Source organism: Schistocerca cancellata, chromosome 3 (genome assembly GCF_023864275.1).
Source record: "Schistocerca cancellata isolate TAMUIC-IGC-003103 chromosome 3, iqSchCanc2.1, whole genome shotgun sequence".
NCBI classification, from domain to species: Eukaryota; Metazoa; Arthropoda; class Insecta; order Orthoptera; family Acrididae; genus Schistocerca; species Schistocerca cancellata.
This window is the reverse complement of record NC_064628.1, coordinates 496702162-496720003: the sequence shown is the minus strand read 5'-3', so window position 1 is coordinate 496720003 and position 17842 is coordinate 496702162. Positions and strand designations below refer to the sequence as shown.

The window sequence follows — 17842 nt, the reverse complement described above, 5'->3', positions numbered from 1 at the left end:
ACAGATGTTATAGTAGGAACCATCCCGTTATTTACCTGAAGTAATTTAAGGAAACCACGAAAAATTCAAATCAGGGTGGCTGGTTGAAGATTGGGGCCTCCAACCTCTTGAATACAACGTCAATCTGTTTAAAACGAGCTATCTCAGTCGATTTATCCCTAGGGTAGAATAGTGTTTTACAAAAAAATTATTTAGTAATGTAAAAGGCTAGTGCTACACTGTTCATTCATTTCTTTCCCACTGACACTGCACACACTACTCTCTCATTATTTCATAATTTAACGCTACACACAATGTCAGTTGATACCAGGAACATAGCGAAAATGTTTGATTTCCATTCTGTGTACCGTGACTTCCCTTTTGCTAGCCTGAAAAACTGAGTCAGTATAACTCGATAACGAGTGAGATGTTGAGCTCAGAAAGGGTATAAAGTGTAATAACTACATACTGCGAACCTCTGGGAGGAAGTTTTACCAATAAAGGACAAATAATATATGTTTTACTACCGATATTATCATTTATACATGCTATACTTTTTACTAAAGCACTACTGTGTGTTAGTTAAGTAATTCTTCAATGTATATAATGTATAGTTTAAAATGTAATTTTTATCTGCCTTATTAAATAAGTTTGTTTCAGTAATCTCTGCTAGTTATTTGGGTAATTTATTGTTCATTTATACTCCTTGGTAGATAATGCTCTCTTGAGTTTCATGTCTACTCCTTCTTCGTAAAAGTAGGTTCATTCTACTTCTTGTTCCATGACCATGGAGGAAGCTGTTTGTGCAATAATTATCAATTCTTTGATGTGTACAACCGATTGGTAAATCGTCAGTGTTCCGAACTGCTCTTTACAGTGAACTCCATTACTATTTTAGGTTATTATTTTTATGATCCTTTACTGTACTCTGGAAACTGTGTTCATATTTTGTGCATTTGTTCCCAAGAAACGAATTCCATACCTAAGAACTGGCTGTTACACACTGATGACAAGACTCTAAGGGCTTAACATGCTAATGACATTCTGCTTGCTAGTATTTCTTTGTATTCACGACTGTAACTGAGAATCAGTATTCATTCCTCAAATTCTGTGTTTGTCACGCAATCTATAGAGGTACCGTCTACATTTAATTGGACATGACATTTTGCCTCTTCACACTGAAATTCATGGTATTTGTTTTCTTTATGCTGAGTATCACTTTATTGCTTATTGACCAGTTGGAAACTTGCTTGAGGGTTTCATTTACTTGCTCTGCAAGGAGGTCTCTTGTTTTCTCAGTGAGTATAATATTGCTGTCATCTGCAAACAGAATTTTTCCCCATGGCTAACACTACCGTGGAAGTCATCGATATATATTAGGAACAGTGTTAGTATTAAAACGCTATCATGAGTAACTCCTATATCTATGTATTTTGGCTCTGTTAAGTGTCTTACTAAAACTTCAGACTTATTTGAGGTATATCTTATCTCTATGTGATAGGTATGATCGGAACCAGTCATTAGCAACTTCTCTTATTGCTAATGCTTCAAGCTTATTTAGTAGAATATTATGGTCAAAAGTATCAAAAGCCTTCGAAAGATCTAAAAATATGCCAGTGAAACACTAATCTTTGTCAAGAGTATCATGTACCACGTTTGTAAATTCTATTACGATTGAATCCGTGCTTCTACTACTTCAGAAGCCAAACTGTGATTGATTTTAAAGGTCAAACAATTCGTTAATCTGCTTTTCATAATTGATTTTACTTCTTTAGAATGGTGACATCAGGGAACTGAATCGGTAATTTTCTATGTCTACTGCATTACCTGTCATTAGGAGAGGTGTAAATTTTGCCGTTTTGAAATACTCAGGGAAGTTCCTTAATGTGAATGAGGGGGCTTGTATACGTTGTGCCACCTCACAGATTGTGTAACGCCTCGTTGCATATCTGGTCTTTTTCGAAACTAAAATTTATTATAACTGGCCATAAACAATTCCCGTATTTCATATAAAATCACAAATTTCCGTTTTAGAATAGAGCAAATTAAAGAAAAGAATAATAAGAGCCAATGGAAGAGAGTAATATACAGGGTGATTCAAAAAGAATACCACAACTGTAGGAATTTAAAACTCTGCAACGACAAAAGGCGAATTAAGGGAGCTATAAAGTTTCATTTAGTTGTACATTTGTTCCCTTGAGGCGCTGTTGACTAGGCGTCAGCGTCAGTTGATGCTAAGATGGCGACCGCTCAACAGAAAGCTTTTTGTGTTATTGAGTACGGCAGAAGTGAATCGACGACAGTTGTTCAGCGTGCATTTCGAACCAAGTATGGTGTTAAACCTCCTGATAGGTGGTGTATTAAACGTTGGTATAAACAGTTTACAGAGAATGGGTGTTTGTGCAAAGGGAAAAGTTCTGGACGGCCGAGAACGAGTGATGAAAATGTAGCACGCATCCAGCAAGCATTTGTTCGCAGCCCAGGAAAATCGACTCGCAGAGCTAGCAGAGAGCTGCAAATTCCACAATCAACTCTATGGAGAGTCCTACGAAAAAGATTAGTTATGAAACCGTAACTACCTGAACGTCAACTACCCGAGGCGATGGATCGGCAGCCAGGCAGCCCGTGACAGAGCACTTCATCACTGGCCTCCAAGAAGCCCTGATCTTACCCCCTGCGATTTTTTCTTATGGGGGTATGTTAAGGATATGGTGTTTCGGCCACCTCTCCCAGCCACCATTGATGATTTGAAACGAGAAATAACAGCAGCTGTCCAAACTGCTACGCCTGATATGCTACAGAGAGTGTGGAACGAGTTGGAGTATCGGGTTGATATTGCTGGAGTGTCTGGAGGGGGCCATATTGAACATCTCTGAACTTGTTTTTGAGTGAAAAAAAACCTTTTTAAATACTCTTTGTAATTATGTATAACAGAAGGTTATATTATGTTTCTTTCATTAAATACACATTTTTAAAGTTGTGGTATTCTTTTTGAATCACCCTGTACACATAGTCGCAAGTGGCCTTATTCAAAGAGTTTCTAACGAACGTCCCTTTTGTTTCATAATTACTCTGTAAACCCAGCGCACGCATTGTTAACGTCTTTAGCGTCTGGGAGTCTTTAGCGTTTAGGGTTTTCTAGCATCTGGGAGTCTTTGTGTTCGAGATTTTAGCGTTCGAGCTTTTAGCATTTGAGTCCTGAGTATTCGCGTCTCTTAAGTTCATGCGCCTCTGCGTGAAATGATTGACGTCATTGGAAGCCGGACTAATTAAAAATAAATTTCTGTTTGTTTAATTTATTGTCAAATGTACGAAAACTGACAGAACTGAGATAACGCTAACATCCAGCGAACATCTCAATCGATAAAATATCGATATCATTAATTCCAATTTAAGGTCTTCAGTTGTTGCCGAAGCTACTATTCAAACATCGCGTTGCAAATTGATTTTCGATTATAGACCATGTTCGTACATTTATTATCGGGCTAAAGTGTGACCATTCATAGTAGTGAACCATATCTAAGAAACTGTGTTAATGAAAATTGAGTTAAGGAAAAACTGCAGTGTCCTACGACTGCGAACAGAGTATCACGAGAAGTGAACCGTGTATTGGATTATCTCTGGACAATAATAATAATAATTATTATTATTATTATTCACTCCACACTAATATATTAGGTCTACAACTTCGCTTCCGCCGTTTTGCAGTAGACGGCAGTAGCGGCAAGTGGGGTTCAGGTGGTTGGCCCTAGGTGTAATACAATAAGCTTAGGCATTTGTAGGCATAATGCCATAAAAATATTAGTCGATTTGTAATTTCACCATAAGGCTATATTCGATTAAGTACGTCAACTTACGTACCCATGTCTTTCCATTTGCGGGAAGTTTTAATTTTCTGCTTTGACGTGAAGAAATCTGCGGCTGTGGCTCTTAAAATGCTGGGTAAGACCAATGGTGAGGGAACTATTAGTGGAAGAACATGTAGAGAATGTTTTCAACGCCTTAAGAACAGTGATTTTGATGTCGAAGACGGGAATGGCGGTGGAAGTTACTGAAACAGACGGAAGACAGTCACATGACATCATTATCGAAAGAAATTGATGCGTTCGAGCCCAGCACTGAAACACAAACGGCCACAATACAGCGGTAGACACGTAAAGGTAATTTTGCAGTAAGTCAGTGCTCGACCCCATGTCGCAAAACCCGTCAAAATATACATGGAAACGTTAAAATGAGAGGTCCTGTCCCTCCCGCCGTATTCTCCATACGATGCTCTCTCTGACTACCACCTTTTTCGATCAGTGGCATAGAGTCTGGCTGACCAGCACTTCCGATCATATGGACAAGTACAACATGGAATCTATTCACGGATCCCCACAAAAGACGCCCAGTTCTTCCGCCAGGGGATTTGTATACTATCCGAAAGATGGGAGAATGTAGTGGCCAGAGATGGGCAACCCTATGAATCATAATTTTTTTGTAAGTTTTTCACAATAAAGCCCCGAACTTCGAGAAAAAACGGCGGAAGCAATGTTGTAGACCTAGCGAAAGGGAATAATTTTTAACGGACAACACATCATGCTGTTTTAAATGAACCCTGTAACTTTTGAAGGAATTAATTTGATATACATGTGCTACCCAAATCAAAGACATCGATTCATTTTGAAAGGCGAATCGGCCGCCTAGTAACTGTTAATGAGCGTCTTTGGCGGCAATCACTAAACAACACGGCTAGCCGATAATAATAATTTGAATCTAAACATATTAACGTAAGGGTCTGTTTCAAATTAGTGCAAAGAGCGGACGTAATCAACAAATATTGACTGCAGTAACAGATGGTGTTGTGTCGCCCCGCTTTCACTATCTCGACAAGTTGAAGAATATGTCTGCGCATAGAAAAAGGACATTATACTTTTGGTGATCATGGAAGTGCCAGAAGGTAGCAATAGGAGTCGTCACAGTTGGTACTTCATCTAAGCCTACTGACTTTCTATTTATTTATAGTTTTCTACAGTTTTACTTATTTCATATTCTGTTGTTTGTTGTAACATCATTGCACTTGACGTTAACTTTAGGCGAATTACAACTGCATACCAGGCTCTAGTGAGCGTGTTTGTGTCCCAGACACGCACGTTATGGAGGTTCACCTTTCCAGAAATATGAAACTTGTCTTCGTCTCTGAAAACCAGCTTCTGTAAGCTTCATCTTAATCGAATAGCCGCTGCAAGTCATTTCAAAAGTTAGAGCGAAGCCTATTGGCTCGAGTAGTAAGTACATCAAAGAACTGCAGTCGTTATGATTTTAACACGCAGGCGTTTGCATAGAATTCATTAGACGGTTGACGTGTCTGCAGTTCTCTACTCGTATCGTCGATTTCTTCGGGTCCCTGACGATTGTTTCCCCTGTGCATTGCATCTTTTCCGCAGACGGTCTTGGCTAAAATGGTTTCTTCGCACCATGTAAGCAGCTAGTCTTACAGAACGTGTTGAACCATACATGAATTGCCTTCTCTATTGGAGTTTTACCGGATAATTGGTACAAAATAGTCGCTGAACCGCCATAACTGACTCATAGTTAGAGAATTTAGGGACACAAAACACATGCAACGCTCCATTATACACCATGTTCTAATATTCCTGGACCCGAGTGGTATGCTCTAACAGTAGATCACGGAGAGTAATAGGAATGTAAAGTTGATAAATGTTCTGCCAACTGATAATGTCCTTTTTCTGTATATCTTTGTAGTTTTCGCGCAGTCAACTACTGAAATTCGGGCATACTATAAAGAAACTTGTATTATCACGTAACACTTCGTGATACAAGTATTCACATCATCTAGAAAGAAAAATACATTATGTATTATCACACCGTCAGGCTAGTGTTAGGCTCTGATGCAGCCGCCAGTGGCATGGTGGCAGTCAACATGTTAATACTGTGGTTCTTGCCATTAATTTTAACATAAGTGATATACCTGACGACACGAAGGCGTGCATTACGTCTTACCCACGTGGAAACGAGCTACAGCGTCTGTTCTCGGCGCACTCTAAACAATGTACACTCCAAGACAAAAATAAAAAACGACGCACCACGAAAGGATTACCGGAATGGGATAGAAAACTGTAGACGTGATGTAGACAAACAAATGATTACAGTTTCACAAAAATGGATGATGCATTCAAGAGAAAGATCTTCAAAAATTGACGAAGTCAGTAACGCGTTGGTCCACATCTGACTCTTGCGCAAGCAGTGCGCCTTCAAATCCAGTATCTGATTTTGGAATCTCTGTCAGACCATGATTTAATCTAACTGAAATGTTCCCGTATCACCTGGCCTTTTCCAAGTATATCTCCTGCTCTTGTGGTTCTTGAACAGAGTATTCGCTATTAACTAGCTGAAATTTATTACAGAACTCAATTAGTCATCCTCCTCTCTAATTCCTTGTCCCAAGCCCATATTCTCCAGTAACCTTTCTACTCCTTCTACTCCTTTCCCTACAACTGCATTCCAGCCCGCCATAACTATTAGATTTTCATCTCCTTTTATATACTGTATTACCTTTTCAATATTCTCATATACTTTCTCCGTCTCTTCATCTGCAGCTTCCGGCGTCGGTATGTATACCTGAACTATCGTTGTTGGTGTTGGTTCACTGTCGATTCTGGTGACAACAACCTTATCACTGAACTGTTCACAGGGACACACTCTCTGCCCTACCTTCCATTCATATCGAACTCTACTCCCGTTATACCATTTTCTACTGGTGTTTGTGTTACCCTATAACCATCTGTCCAGAAATCCTTGTCTTCATTTCACTCCACTGACCCCTACTATATCTAGATCGAGCCTTTGCATTTCCTTTTTCAGATTTTCTAGCTTTCCTATCTTGTTCAAGCTTCTGACATTCCACATCCCGACTCATGGAACGTTGTCCTTTTGTTGGTTATTCAGTCTTTTTCTCATGGTCAGCTCTTCCTTGACAGTCCCCTCGTGGAGATCCGAATGGGGACTATTTCGGAATCTTTTGTCAGTGGGGAGATCATCATGACACTTTTTCAATTACAGGCCACTTGTCCTGTGGTACATGTCACGTGTCTTTAATGCAATAATTTCCATTGCCTTCTGTATCCTCATGCTATTGATCATAGCTGGTTTTTCCGGCTTTAGAGGGTTTCCCACCCCAAGGACAAGAGAGTGCCCTGAACCACTGTCCACTCCTCGGCCCTCTTTGACAAGGCCACTGGAAGAAACAGGGTGACTACTTACGCCGAAAGTCTTCGACCGCCAGTGCTGATTATTAATCAAATTTTAAGCGGTTGTGGGTTTCAAACATGGGGCCGAGAAAGCTTTTTGATTACTACTCAAAGACGCCACACCTAGACCACGGGTATCTCTAAAATATAAGCAGAAAATCGTATTCTCTAGTTCACTGAAATTACTTATATATGAAACACATACCCACACGTACACACACACACACACACGCACACTTACAAGACAGAATCATGGCTCTCAGGCTCGACACATACCCCTACGCCTCCTCTCTCCTCCATAGAAACGCCTGAAGATGACGTACTGTAACGTCGAAACTGGTTGCCTAGAAATAAACCTATATAACGACGATTGGTATTGTTTTTATTGAACATAGCAATTCTGGACAATGAGGATTCATGGTTGTCGTGTAAATAGAGAAATGAGCATAATTTATTTCTAATTTCTTATTTTTATCATTGTTTTACAATAACAGATCAGTAAATCCTAACAAAAAACACTGTTTTTTCGATTCTACAGTCGTATTTTGATATACCTTTCAATAATACAGAAATCTTTGCTGATAAGGCATTTTTATGTTGTAACTACGCATTTTATTTCAGTATAACCAAGCTAAGAATTGGAAAATTCCTTGGTCCAGTGTTCCGACGGGTACAGTGCAGTCTTATCAGATATGCAGTCTTAACAGATATATAAAACTGGCATTTAAGTTCAGGAGAAAAATCCAGCAACCGGTCATTACTAAGGTTAATTTATTGCAGAACCATTATCTGTTTTGAGAGATTGTTAGTGCAACATAATCCTATCTTCAAACGACATTTAAGTTCTGAAAATCGTTTACATATAATTAATAGGATGCTTCATTTAACAAACATATTATCATTTGCAGATTTCCAACTATAAATTTGATAGTGTCATAAAAATCCACGAATGGAAAAGAATCGCATGTTAGGCTCTGTGCATGTTGTTTCCTACACTTTATGTGAATGGCCAAGATGAAAAATGAAGAAAAATAAAAGGCGATTGTGGTTTCGCGTCACGCAAACGACTCAGTCATCGGAGACGTAGCACAGGATCACATTAGAGAACGATAAGAAAAGAAATCGCCCACAGTCTGTCAAAGGATCCGCCCTGGCATTTACCTTAAGGGATTTAGGACACCCACCGAAAACCTATATCTGGATAGCAGAACAGTGATATGAATGTCCATTATTCAAAATATAAGTCTAGTGTCTTCATCACTGCACTATCAAATTCGGTTTTGTAAAACGAGAAATTATAATTCTTAATTACCGCTTTGTTTCGTTCCTACAAAAGATGTTCCACGCATAAGCTGTGAAAAGATTATATCGAGTTAACGAACTATCTTTAGTTCTTTACGTTAGACGCACATGAATACTCCTAACGCCACAGATACTGTTTTTTTCTTTTAGTAGTTCTGAGTCAGGGAATATCTTCCATCCCAAAGTATCGTAGATAGATTTAGAGGCTCATTGGAACAAAAATACACACATTTATAAAAATCATTGTATGTATATACGATTCACATCTCCTTCTAAAGCACTAGCCTGATTTCAACCAAACTTGGTTTATCGCAGTTTGGAAAGAAGCGTTATGGGGGTAAGAGCCACCTACATCCCGCAGGCGTGGGAGTGAACAGGGGGGTGACGATTAAGCGTAATTCAGGAACGTATGAAACAATTTCAACGAAATTTTATTTGTAAATGTCTCTTTACTTGTATAAAACTACTAGAGTAGGGGGGTAATATACCAAAGAGCCCTGGCGCTGGAGGCGACAAGCCATGGCATATAAAAAGATTCCATAACAACTGATGTTATTATCGATTTCTTAGTTTTCAGGGATACAAAGCTCATTGATGACAGTCTTGATCAATTTTCACCTCTAGGGGTGGGGCTCGGAGTGCAAACACAGCGATATATCTTTTAAGCAATTTCTTGAAATCTTGACATAGGTATCACTTAGTATCTGGAAGAAATTTATGTGACTGTAAGACAACCCTAGCACCCCTATGGGTGATGATGCGGGTGAAAAGGTGTCACATTAAAGTACAACACAAGAACGCCTGGAGTAATTTCAACTAAATTTGGTATATACAAATATGACCCATTATATGTACAAAAGTACTGTGTCAGTAAGACATCCATACTGTCCCTAGGGATGGGGGCGGGTACGAGAATGAGTGACATGCAAATATGTTGGAAACGAACTGTTGGTGCTTCTTTTCTGTATTTAGTAGACTTGGAACACTTTAGAGGGATGAAACGCACTCTGTCTCTTATTTTTGTTGTTCAATGCGTGAAGCAGTTCGTGAGAACGGACGCTGCAGCGATCCAGTAATTTTGGCAGCGCGTTTCAGTGCTGAAGGTAATGTCACACTGTTGAATATAACGTCCTCTATGGTGTTAAACATAGAGGCACTTGTGAAATATATGTGACATATGCCTAGGCTGTCGGAGTTGCTGCCAGAAAACTAGAACGTAAATAAATAAAATCACCAATATAATAAACTATTATGATGTGATCGCTTTGAGGAAAAGACATTTTCTTCTCTACTGATATTGCTGTTCAATAAAAATTTGTTGTCACTATTTTCATTACTCGACAAAATAAGACCAGGAGAACAATAATGGTTAGTTCATAGGTTTTCAAGAATTTTCACAAGAACCATAAGCTTTTTTGGGCAAAGCGCGTTGAAATAGTAGCTGGATGCCCGATACGTGATATACGAGGAAATTCCTCTTAGGAATGCGGGAAATAGTCACTAGCGCATCTTGTGTTGCTGACAGCATCATACCAACCTAAGGGGTGTTCAAATGTGTTTGAAATCTTATGGGACTTAACTGCTAACGTCATCAGTCTCTAAGTTTACACACTACTTAACCTAAATTATCCTAAGGACAAACACACACACCCATGCCCGAGGGAGGACTCGAACCTCCGCTGGGACCAGCCGCACAGTCCATGACTGCAGCGCATAAGATCGCTCGGATAATCCGGCGCGGCTAAGGAGTGTGCAGCGGCGCGTTCCACGCCAAACATGTCGTGTAGATTGTGCTTGTAGCGCTGGTAATGGCCGAGATGTAGAGCAAATATTCCTAGTGATCTGTGTCATTAAAAATTAACAAGTGCCAGTTACTGTAAAAAACAGATTTTCGTAAAGCTGGTTTCGGGGTATATTTTTACCCCAGATTCTGCCGAAATGTCAGTGAGTCTACGTATTTGAAGAGTACAGGGTGTAACCAGAGGAATTCATAAATTCATACGCAAAGAACTGTTTCAGTTTCATTGTAATATACTAAATAGAGTTAAATCTACGATTATTTAGATCAGAAGCTGCAATACCATAGCACTTACGATTAGTTGCCTCGAACAACAAAGAGCAAATAAAACACTAGTCTATACATTTAAAATGTTACAAGCTCGGAAAGGTGCATCATTATTCGTCACTGCATGACTATATTTACTAGCTTCAGCTCACAATATTTCCTTGGTAATGTTTTCGAGCCATTTTAGCCTCCTCTTCTTCCTTTTCCTTTTTTCCGGAGAGACATCAGTCTGAACGCGCAAGAAAATGAGACGAAGAGTCAACAAGTAGACCAGTTCCACGGCGCTAAGTAAACTGCAACCCAGGAACAAGGCTGCTGTACCACCTAAAGACACTGTGGACAAAAGACGAAGTCTAAGTGATTCAGTGATACCGAAAGCAAGTTAAATATGTACAAATTTGTGACATGCTACAAAAACGGATTATAGTCATAATACACGAGCAAATATTAATAAAAAATAAATTGTGTGAAGAACTGATCGCATATAAATCATGTGATATACACGTGTTACACAGGTTGTACGCTTTAAGAACAGCGGTGATGAGCCCGAAGGTTGATTTGAAAGTGGTATATCTTCGCTATAAGGGAATCTACGATTTAGTGTCAACTTCGAACTATCGCGCAATGCGGCATTTTTCAAATTCTCATATCATTGCCAGAGAGGAAAAAAGTGACACGTGACGAGAAAAATCCCAGAACCAACAAGGACTTGAACCCCACACCTCTGGATTTGTAGTCCAGATACGATCATGATCTACGATTCTACGACTGTGAACAATAGGACGCTTGGGTAGAAACGTGAGCCTTGTCCATTTTCTGACTTTCGAATAAAATATACGTATATATTCTCCTTGTTTATTCTACGTAATCCAAATAGCATACACCAAAGCCTGGTTTTTTATGTTTGTTAGAATATCGTAAATAACCTAAACATCGCGATCAAGCCAAGAGGGTCGGGTAATCCGGGCTGCCGCCGTGTCACCCTCTACCTTATGGCGACATCGGATGCAGTATGGAGGGGAGAGGAATGGCTTCAGCACTCCGATCTCGCGGCCTTTGTCGGCTTTCCAGGCCTTGGAATCGGCTCCTTACCATTCAAGTAGCTCCTCAATTGACATCATGAGGCTGAGTACACCTCGTCCCAGTCTTTCTGCCCAGGAAATACCGCTGGCAGTACCAAAGACTGAACCAAGGTTCTCAGCATTGTAGACAGACCCACTGACCACTCAGCTACAGAATATCAGAAGATTAAAAAATTGCAGTTACTATGAAACATTCAGTGATCGCCAAGCAAGAAAAAAATTCAAACTGTTACCGTAGGGCAACTGAATTTTCTGGAAAACTGAACAATGTTCACGTTATTTCCACTCTAAGAACTTTTGAACAGAGTAGGGGAGACCGGGACGCAATTAAGCATTTTTGTTTTCGGAATTTTTTAAATCTTTTGGTTAGATTTTTATCGCGATTAGAATTGTTTAGTCTTATAACATGGTTATTAAAGTATAAATTGTTATATATACTTCTGACTGAACATTACATTTAAGAGGGCAAAAGAGATTTATACAGCCTCACGTCGAGAGCGTAAATGTGCCTCTGGTATGGGGCAGTTTACGCACCTTTATGGGCACTTCTACGCATATCATAGAGCTCAAGAATGAGTAAACAAAACACATTACTAAACTTTTCAAAAAATGTTATTATATTAGTAAACAAAATTACAGAATTCGTTATACCAAGTAACATGCTAAACACAACAATTTCACTGGCAGTAACAAAATTTTGTGGTGAACTTCCAACTGTTAGCATAATACGGCCTGCATAGAAGTTTGAATGTTAATCAAAGGCCTATCATCACTGTCAGAGTTGCAATTTGTGCACATACAAAACAAGATTTTCCTGTGGTACAAATTTCTTGAGTCCGTCTTTGCATCTAAGGGACTCGACCAACTCTTGTTTCTTTCGGTTGGTTAAATCGTCGTTCCACGTAGTAAATCTAACGTGGTTTCCACCCTCTTCATTAGGCTGCTGCAGGTTATAAGAGAAAGGAAGGAGAACTGGGTAGGACATTCGTTGATCGGGACTACTGGCTAACAGACGCTTTAAAACGACTGGTTTGTGAGAGGAGAGTGAGAGGAAAAAGGACATGACAGGAAAGAGGAGATACACAATGACAGACGACATACAGGAAAACGGGAATTACGCGGATCTGAACAGAATGGCAGAAGAAAGAAGAGCATGGAAAGTTACCATGTGAAAACCTGCCTTTGGGCGGAACACTAATTATGACATCACAAGCAGGCCTATCCACATTTTTCCTTGTTCTTGCTTTTAGCAATTTCTTGCCTTTGCCAGACCATGATCTCATAGAATTAATTCTTTCTGCTTTTTTTAGCAATTTCTACTTTTTATTCTCCCGTGTCTTCAGTTTTTTTAGATTGCGTTTCCAACTACTGTTGTCTTATAGTTCCCTTGACTGAGCTATTAGTTAGGATGTGAATGCAGAATATCCCGTAAACGTGCTCTAACAAAAGTACGTAAACTTGCCCCAAGAGGACTGCGTAAACGTGACCCATTGCATTTTTGCGTAAAAACTCAAATATTATGCTCTGTGATCTAAGACGTCCACTCAGTTATAGTGACTGAAGTTTGTGAGAACTCCCAGTAGACGACAGTATTAATCTTCCATTATCGGTAGCGCTCTAGCTAGAATGGTTCCCGAGAAAAGTGCTCTGCGAAAACGTGCCCCAGGCGTAAACGTGCCCCGGTTTCCTGTCGAGCACTGCAGTCTGATGTTAGTTCCGCCACAGTTTGCTGACTGTTCCGTTGTACCTGTGTGGCCCGCCTACAATGTCCGGCATCTGTCCCAACCCCACAATGTCTGGACAAAGTCACATCTTGGTTTCATCACGTGTCGAAGTAACTCAACACAGCACTCTTTGGACAGCCCACAAGTCGTGCAGTTTCCAAAATGCTCATGCTGAGCCTTCAGTCAACACAATGTGCCCTTGGTCAAACTCAGATAGCCATGTGCCTTCCCCACTCTACACATGGACAGCATGCCCAGTGGCATTACATGCACCAGGCGTGTGTCTGACTGTCAGTCGTCTCTCGCCAGGTGACGCTGCTAACGCCTGGACAGGTTTATATCAATAGAAGGTCGGTGGTGACAATGTTTTGGCTGATCAGTGTAAATATTAAAGTCAACTATGTACATTCGAAACTACTTTCCATGTTGTGGATGATGTGCTGACAGATGTTCTGTTCTCTCCCTTCGCAATTTCTATGCTGTAGTCTCAATGGGAACGACATTTGCTAGATATGGCACTGCAAAGACTGTTCACATAATTTCATTTAGATATATAGATTGGAATAAATAAACGATTAACATTTAATGAATATACAGACAGGAGGGAAGCAAAGGTGCACAGAGATATGGGATAGGAGGAGAAGTGTGCAATATATGTGTCGAACTTGAGGAAGCCGCAAGGGAAAGGTTATTATCTTATCTATACCACTATATAAAGTTAAGATCTTGTTTAACGTTTTTTTACAATGATTTCGAAAAGTTGTTGTCCGATTTACTTCATGTTTTTACATAATACTGTTATAAATGTTTGACAATATATGTTAAAAATTAAGTAGCCTATGTCCTTCCAAACATTTATAACAATATTATGTAAAAATATGAATTTTTATATATATATATATATATATATATATATATATATATATATATATATCACTGATTTATTTTTAATATTTACACTATGCCCTAACAAAGGTTCGAATGGACCCATGCTATTTGTTTTTTAAATATAAATGGTATATAAATATATCTGTAATATATCAAGGGGAAATGTTGTTAGCAAGAATCTCGATAAGTTCTTGACCAATTTACTCTGATATTTAAACAATGCTCTATTAAACGTTAGGTCAGACATAAGATATATATTTTTAAATACATATGGTATATAAATAATTATATATGATATATCTGGTAAACATTAACAAAAATCTTGAAAAGCTCTTGACTGATCTGCAGCAAATGTTTACACAGTACTCTAATAAATATTCAGCTGGACCTAGGCTATATATTTCTTTAAAACATCAATGTACAGGCTGTCTGTTACAACTAACTGTGAGAAAGATAATGCTGTCCATGCTCTACTGTGCTGTGAAAATGTTCATTTTTGTTTCCTTTCTCGCAATCAGTTCGAATTACAATAGCATGGCATTTAAACCACTAGAAAAATTATTTCTCCCATTTATACTCTTTCCTGTTAAACAACTGTATGTTGTTTTGTTTTCTTCCTCACAGTCAGTTTAAACAGAAAGCAGGAAAGTTATATTTATGGTTATTGGCTGATGATTAGAATACTGTTATGGAATCTTATCCATCCGAAACTTTCTAGTCTTACCCATCTGCAGCTGAAAACAAATTGAAATACTGTTACTGAAGTTTCTATCCCAACAGTACCAGAAACACTAGAAGTGTCTCACGCCCCATATACCAATGATCCCAATCGACATACTCTTTGATTTTAAGGGACATCGGTTCTCTATCAAAGTTTCGTTGACAATAACTAGAAACAAGAGACGAGGGCAGAGAGGTGATGGAGAAGGGTGGTAGGAAATTGACATAGAGAGGGGAAAGGAGGAGATAGGAAGAGAGATGGGGGAGGAGGAGGCTGAGAGAGACAGTGGGACAAGGATATGGACAGAGAGAGATGGGAGGATGTGGTTATGTATAGCCAATTGATATGCATTTTAGCAATTGCAAAGCATTGCCGGGTTCTCTAATGTGCTATAAAAGCAGATGTATGAGTGTATATGTATATACCATATTTCCTCCTAAGCCCTTGGATAGCATTCAACCAATAACACTAACTGTCTGGAAAGAAGCACTTTGTGGGGGGGGGGGGGTTAGAACCACCTAGCTTCATTGGGTGAGGGTGGTCCAAAAAGGTTTGGTAATGCCTGACGTTTCGGCTGCCCTGTGCCACTTGTGTGTTGTAACTGTAGTGTAGAAATGTGTTACACATGGTTTACATGGAGATGGGTATGTCTGAGTGGAGAGAGAGAGAGGGGAAGATGGAGAGTGAGATGGGGAGTAGGAGACAGATTGAGAGATGAGGTAGGATAGTCAAATGGGGAGTTGGAGAAAGATAGATGAGGCAGGAGATGGACACCTAGAGATGGGAGATTGTGAGGGACAGACTGAGAGGTTAGGAGGAGACAGACACAGAGAAAGTGGGAGGACGAGATGGATAGTTGGACAGGGGAGAAGATGGCCAGACAGATGGAGAAGGAGGAAATGAAATGAGAGAAGGGAGAGGAAGGGGAGGTGCAGAAGGTAGGTGGAAGATGATGATGTTAGTGGGCAAATGGAAAAGCAAGTTGTTGTGAGGAGGCAGATGGAAGTACTGCTGCCAGGGATGCAGATAAGAAGGAGAAGGTGATATGTAAAATACATTTCGGAATCTCATTCCTGTATTTAATTGTACTGGAATACTTTAAAAATATGAAGTATTATTTATTTATTATTTCTGTTCCTCACTGTGTCAACCAGTTCCCGATAATGATCTAATACTTTTATCATTGTGTTTAGGACCAAATATCATGCCAGATGGCTGAATTATCACACATAAATTTAACATCCTCTCTGAGGTCGCATGGCGTAAAATAACAGAGAATCAGACATGTAAGTGTGAAGTATACGTGACTTATGCATACATGCATGTAGCCTCAAGTGAAAGGTCAGTCCATAATACTAGATCCCCCACGAGAAATTATCAATATTCAGGGATATAGTAGGAACGATCATTCGAAGCGAAAAAGCCTAGTAAACAACAGCTTTAACATGTGTACCTAAAGAGCTTCAGCAAGGTCAGAGCAGGCACACGGGGGGAGGGGTTTATTAGTGATTGGGAGCTCCAACGTTAGGTGGGTGATGGAGCCCCTTAGGGAAAGAGCAGAAAGGTCGGGGAAGAAGGCCAGTGTTCACTCTGTCTGCTTGCCGGAAGGTCTCATCCGAGATTTGGAGGAGGCCCTTCCGTCGGCGATAGAGAGCACTGGGTGCATCCGACTGCAAATTGTTGCTCATGTCGGCACCAGTGACTCCTGCCATCTGGGTTCAGAGGTCATCCTCAGTTCATACAGCCGGTTGGCGGAGTTGGTGAAGGCGGAAAGCCTCGCTCGCGGGGTGGAATCTGAGCTAACTATTTGTAGTATCGTTCCCAGAACCGATCGCGGTCCTCTGGTTTGGAGCCGAGTGGAAGGCTTAAACCAGAGGCTCAGACGATTCTGCGGAGACCTGGGGTGCAAATTTCTCTACCTCCGCTATCGGGTGGAGAAATGTAGGGTCCCCCTGAATAGGTCAGGCGTGCACTACACGCAGGAAGCGGCTACAAGGGTAGCGGAGTACGTGTGGAGTGCACATGTGGGTTTTTTAGGTTAGAGAATTCCCTCCCTAAGCCCGACAAGACGCCTCCTGAGACGGGGCAAGGTAGGAGTAGGCAAAATGCAACAGGGAATAACAATATTAATGTGGTAATAGTAAACTGCAGGAGCGTCTATAGAAAGGTCCCAGAACTGCTCTCATTAATAAACGGTCACAATGCCCACATAGTACTAGGGACAGAAAGTTGGCTAAAACCAGATGTAAACAGCAATGAAATTCAACACTCAGATTGGAATGTATACCGCAGAGACAGGGGGGGGGGGGGGGGGGGGAGGGCGTGTTTATAGCGGTAGTATCGAAGGAAATTGACGGAGATCCGAAATGTGAAATAATTTGGGTGAAGGTCACGGTTAAAGCAGGCTCAGACGTGGTAATTGAATGTCTCTATAGGCCCCCTGGCTCAGCAGCTGTTGTGGCTGAGCACCTGAAGGATAATTTGAAAAATATTTCGAGTAGATTTCCCCACCATGTTATAGTTCTGGTTGGAGATTTTAATTTGCCGGATATAGACTGGGAGACTCAAACGTTCATAACGAGTGGCAGGGACAAAGAATCCAGCGAAATTTTTTAAAGTGCTTTATCTGAAAACTACCTTGAGCAGTTAAACAGAGAACCGACTCGAGGCGATAACATGTTAGACCTTCTGGTGACAAACAGACCTGAACTATTTGAAACACTTAACGCAGAACAGGGAATCAGCGATCATAAAGCGGTTACTGCATCGATGATTTCAGTCGTAAATAGAGATATTAAAAAAGGTAGGAAAATTTTTCTGTTTAGCAAAAG

At 40.2% G+C, this 17842-nt stretch overlaps 1 protein-coding gene across 1 annotated transcript in view; it reads right to left on the bottom strand.

The window, feature by feature from the left end:
- Positions 1–10711: 10711 nt before the first annotated feature.
- LOC126176378 (sodium channel protein Nach-like) overlaps positions 10712–17842 on the bottom strand; it is a 120060-nt gene continuing 112929 nt past the window's right edge. The window contains exon 9 of the mRNA XM_049923535.1: positions 10712–10929. Within this exon, the coding sequence (XP_049779492.1) occupies positions 10745–10929 (185 nt within the window). The 3' untranslated portion in view covers positions 10712–10744. The remainder of the gene's footprint in view (positions 10930–17842) is intronic.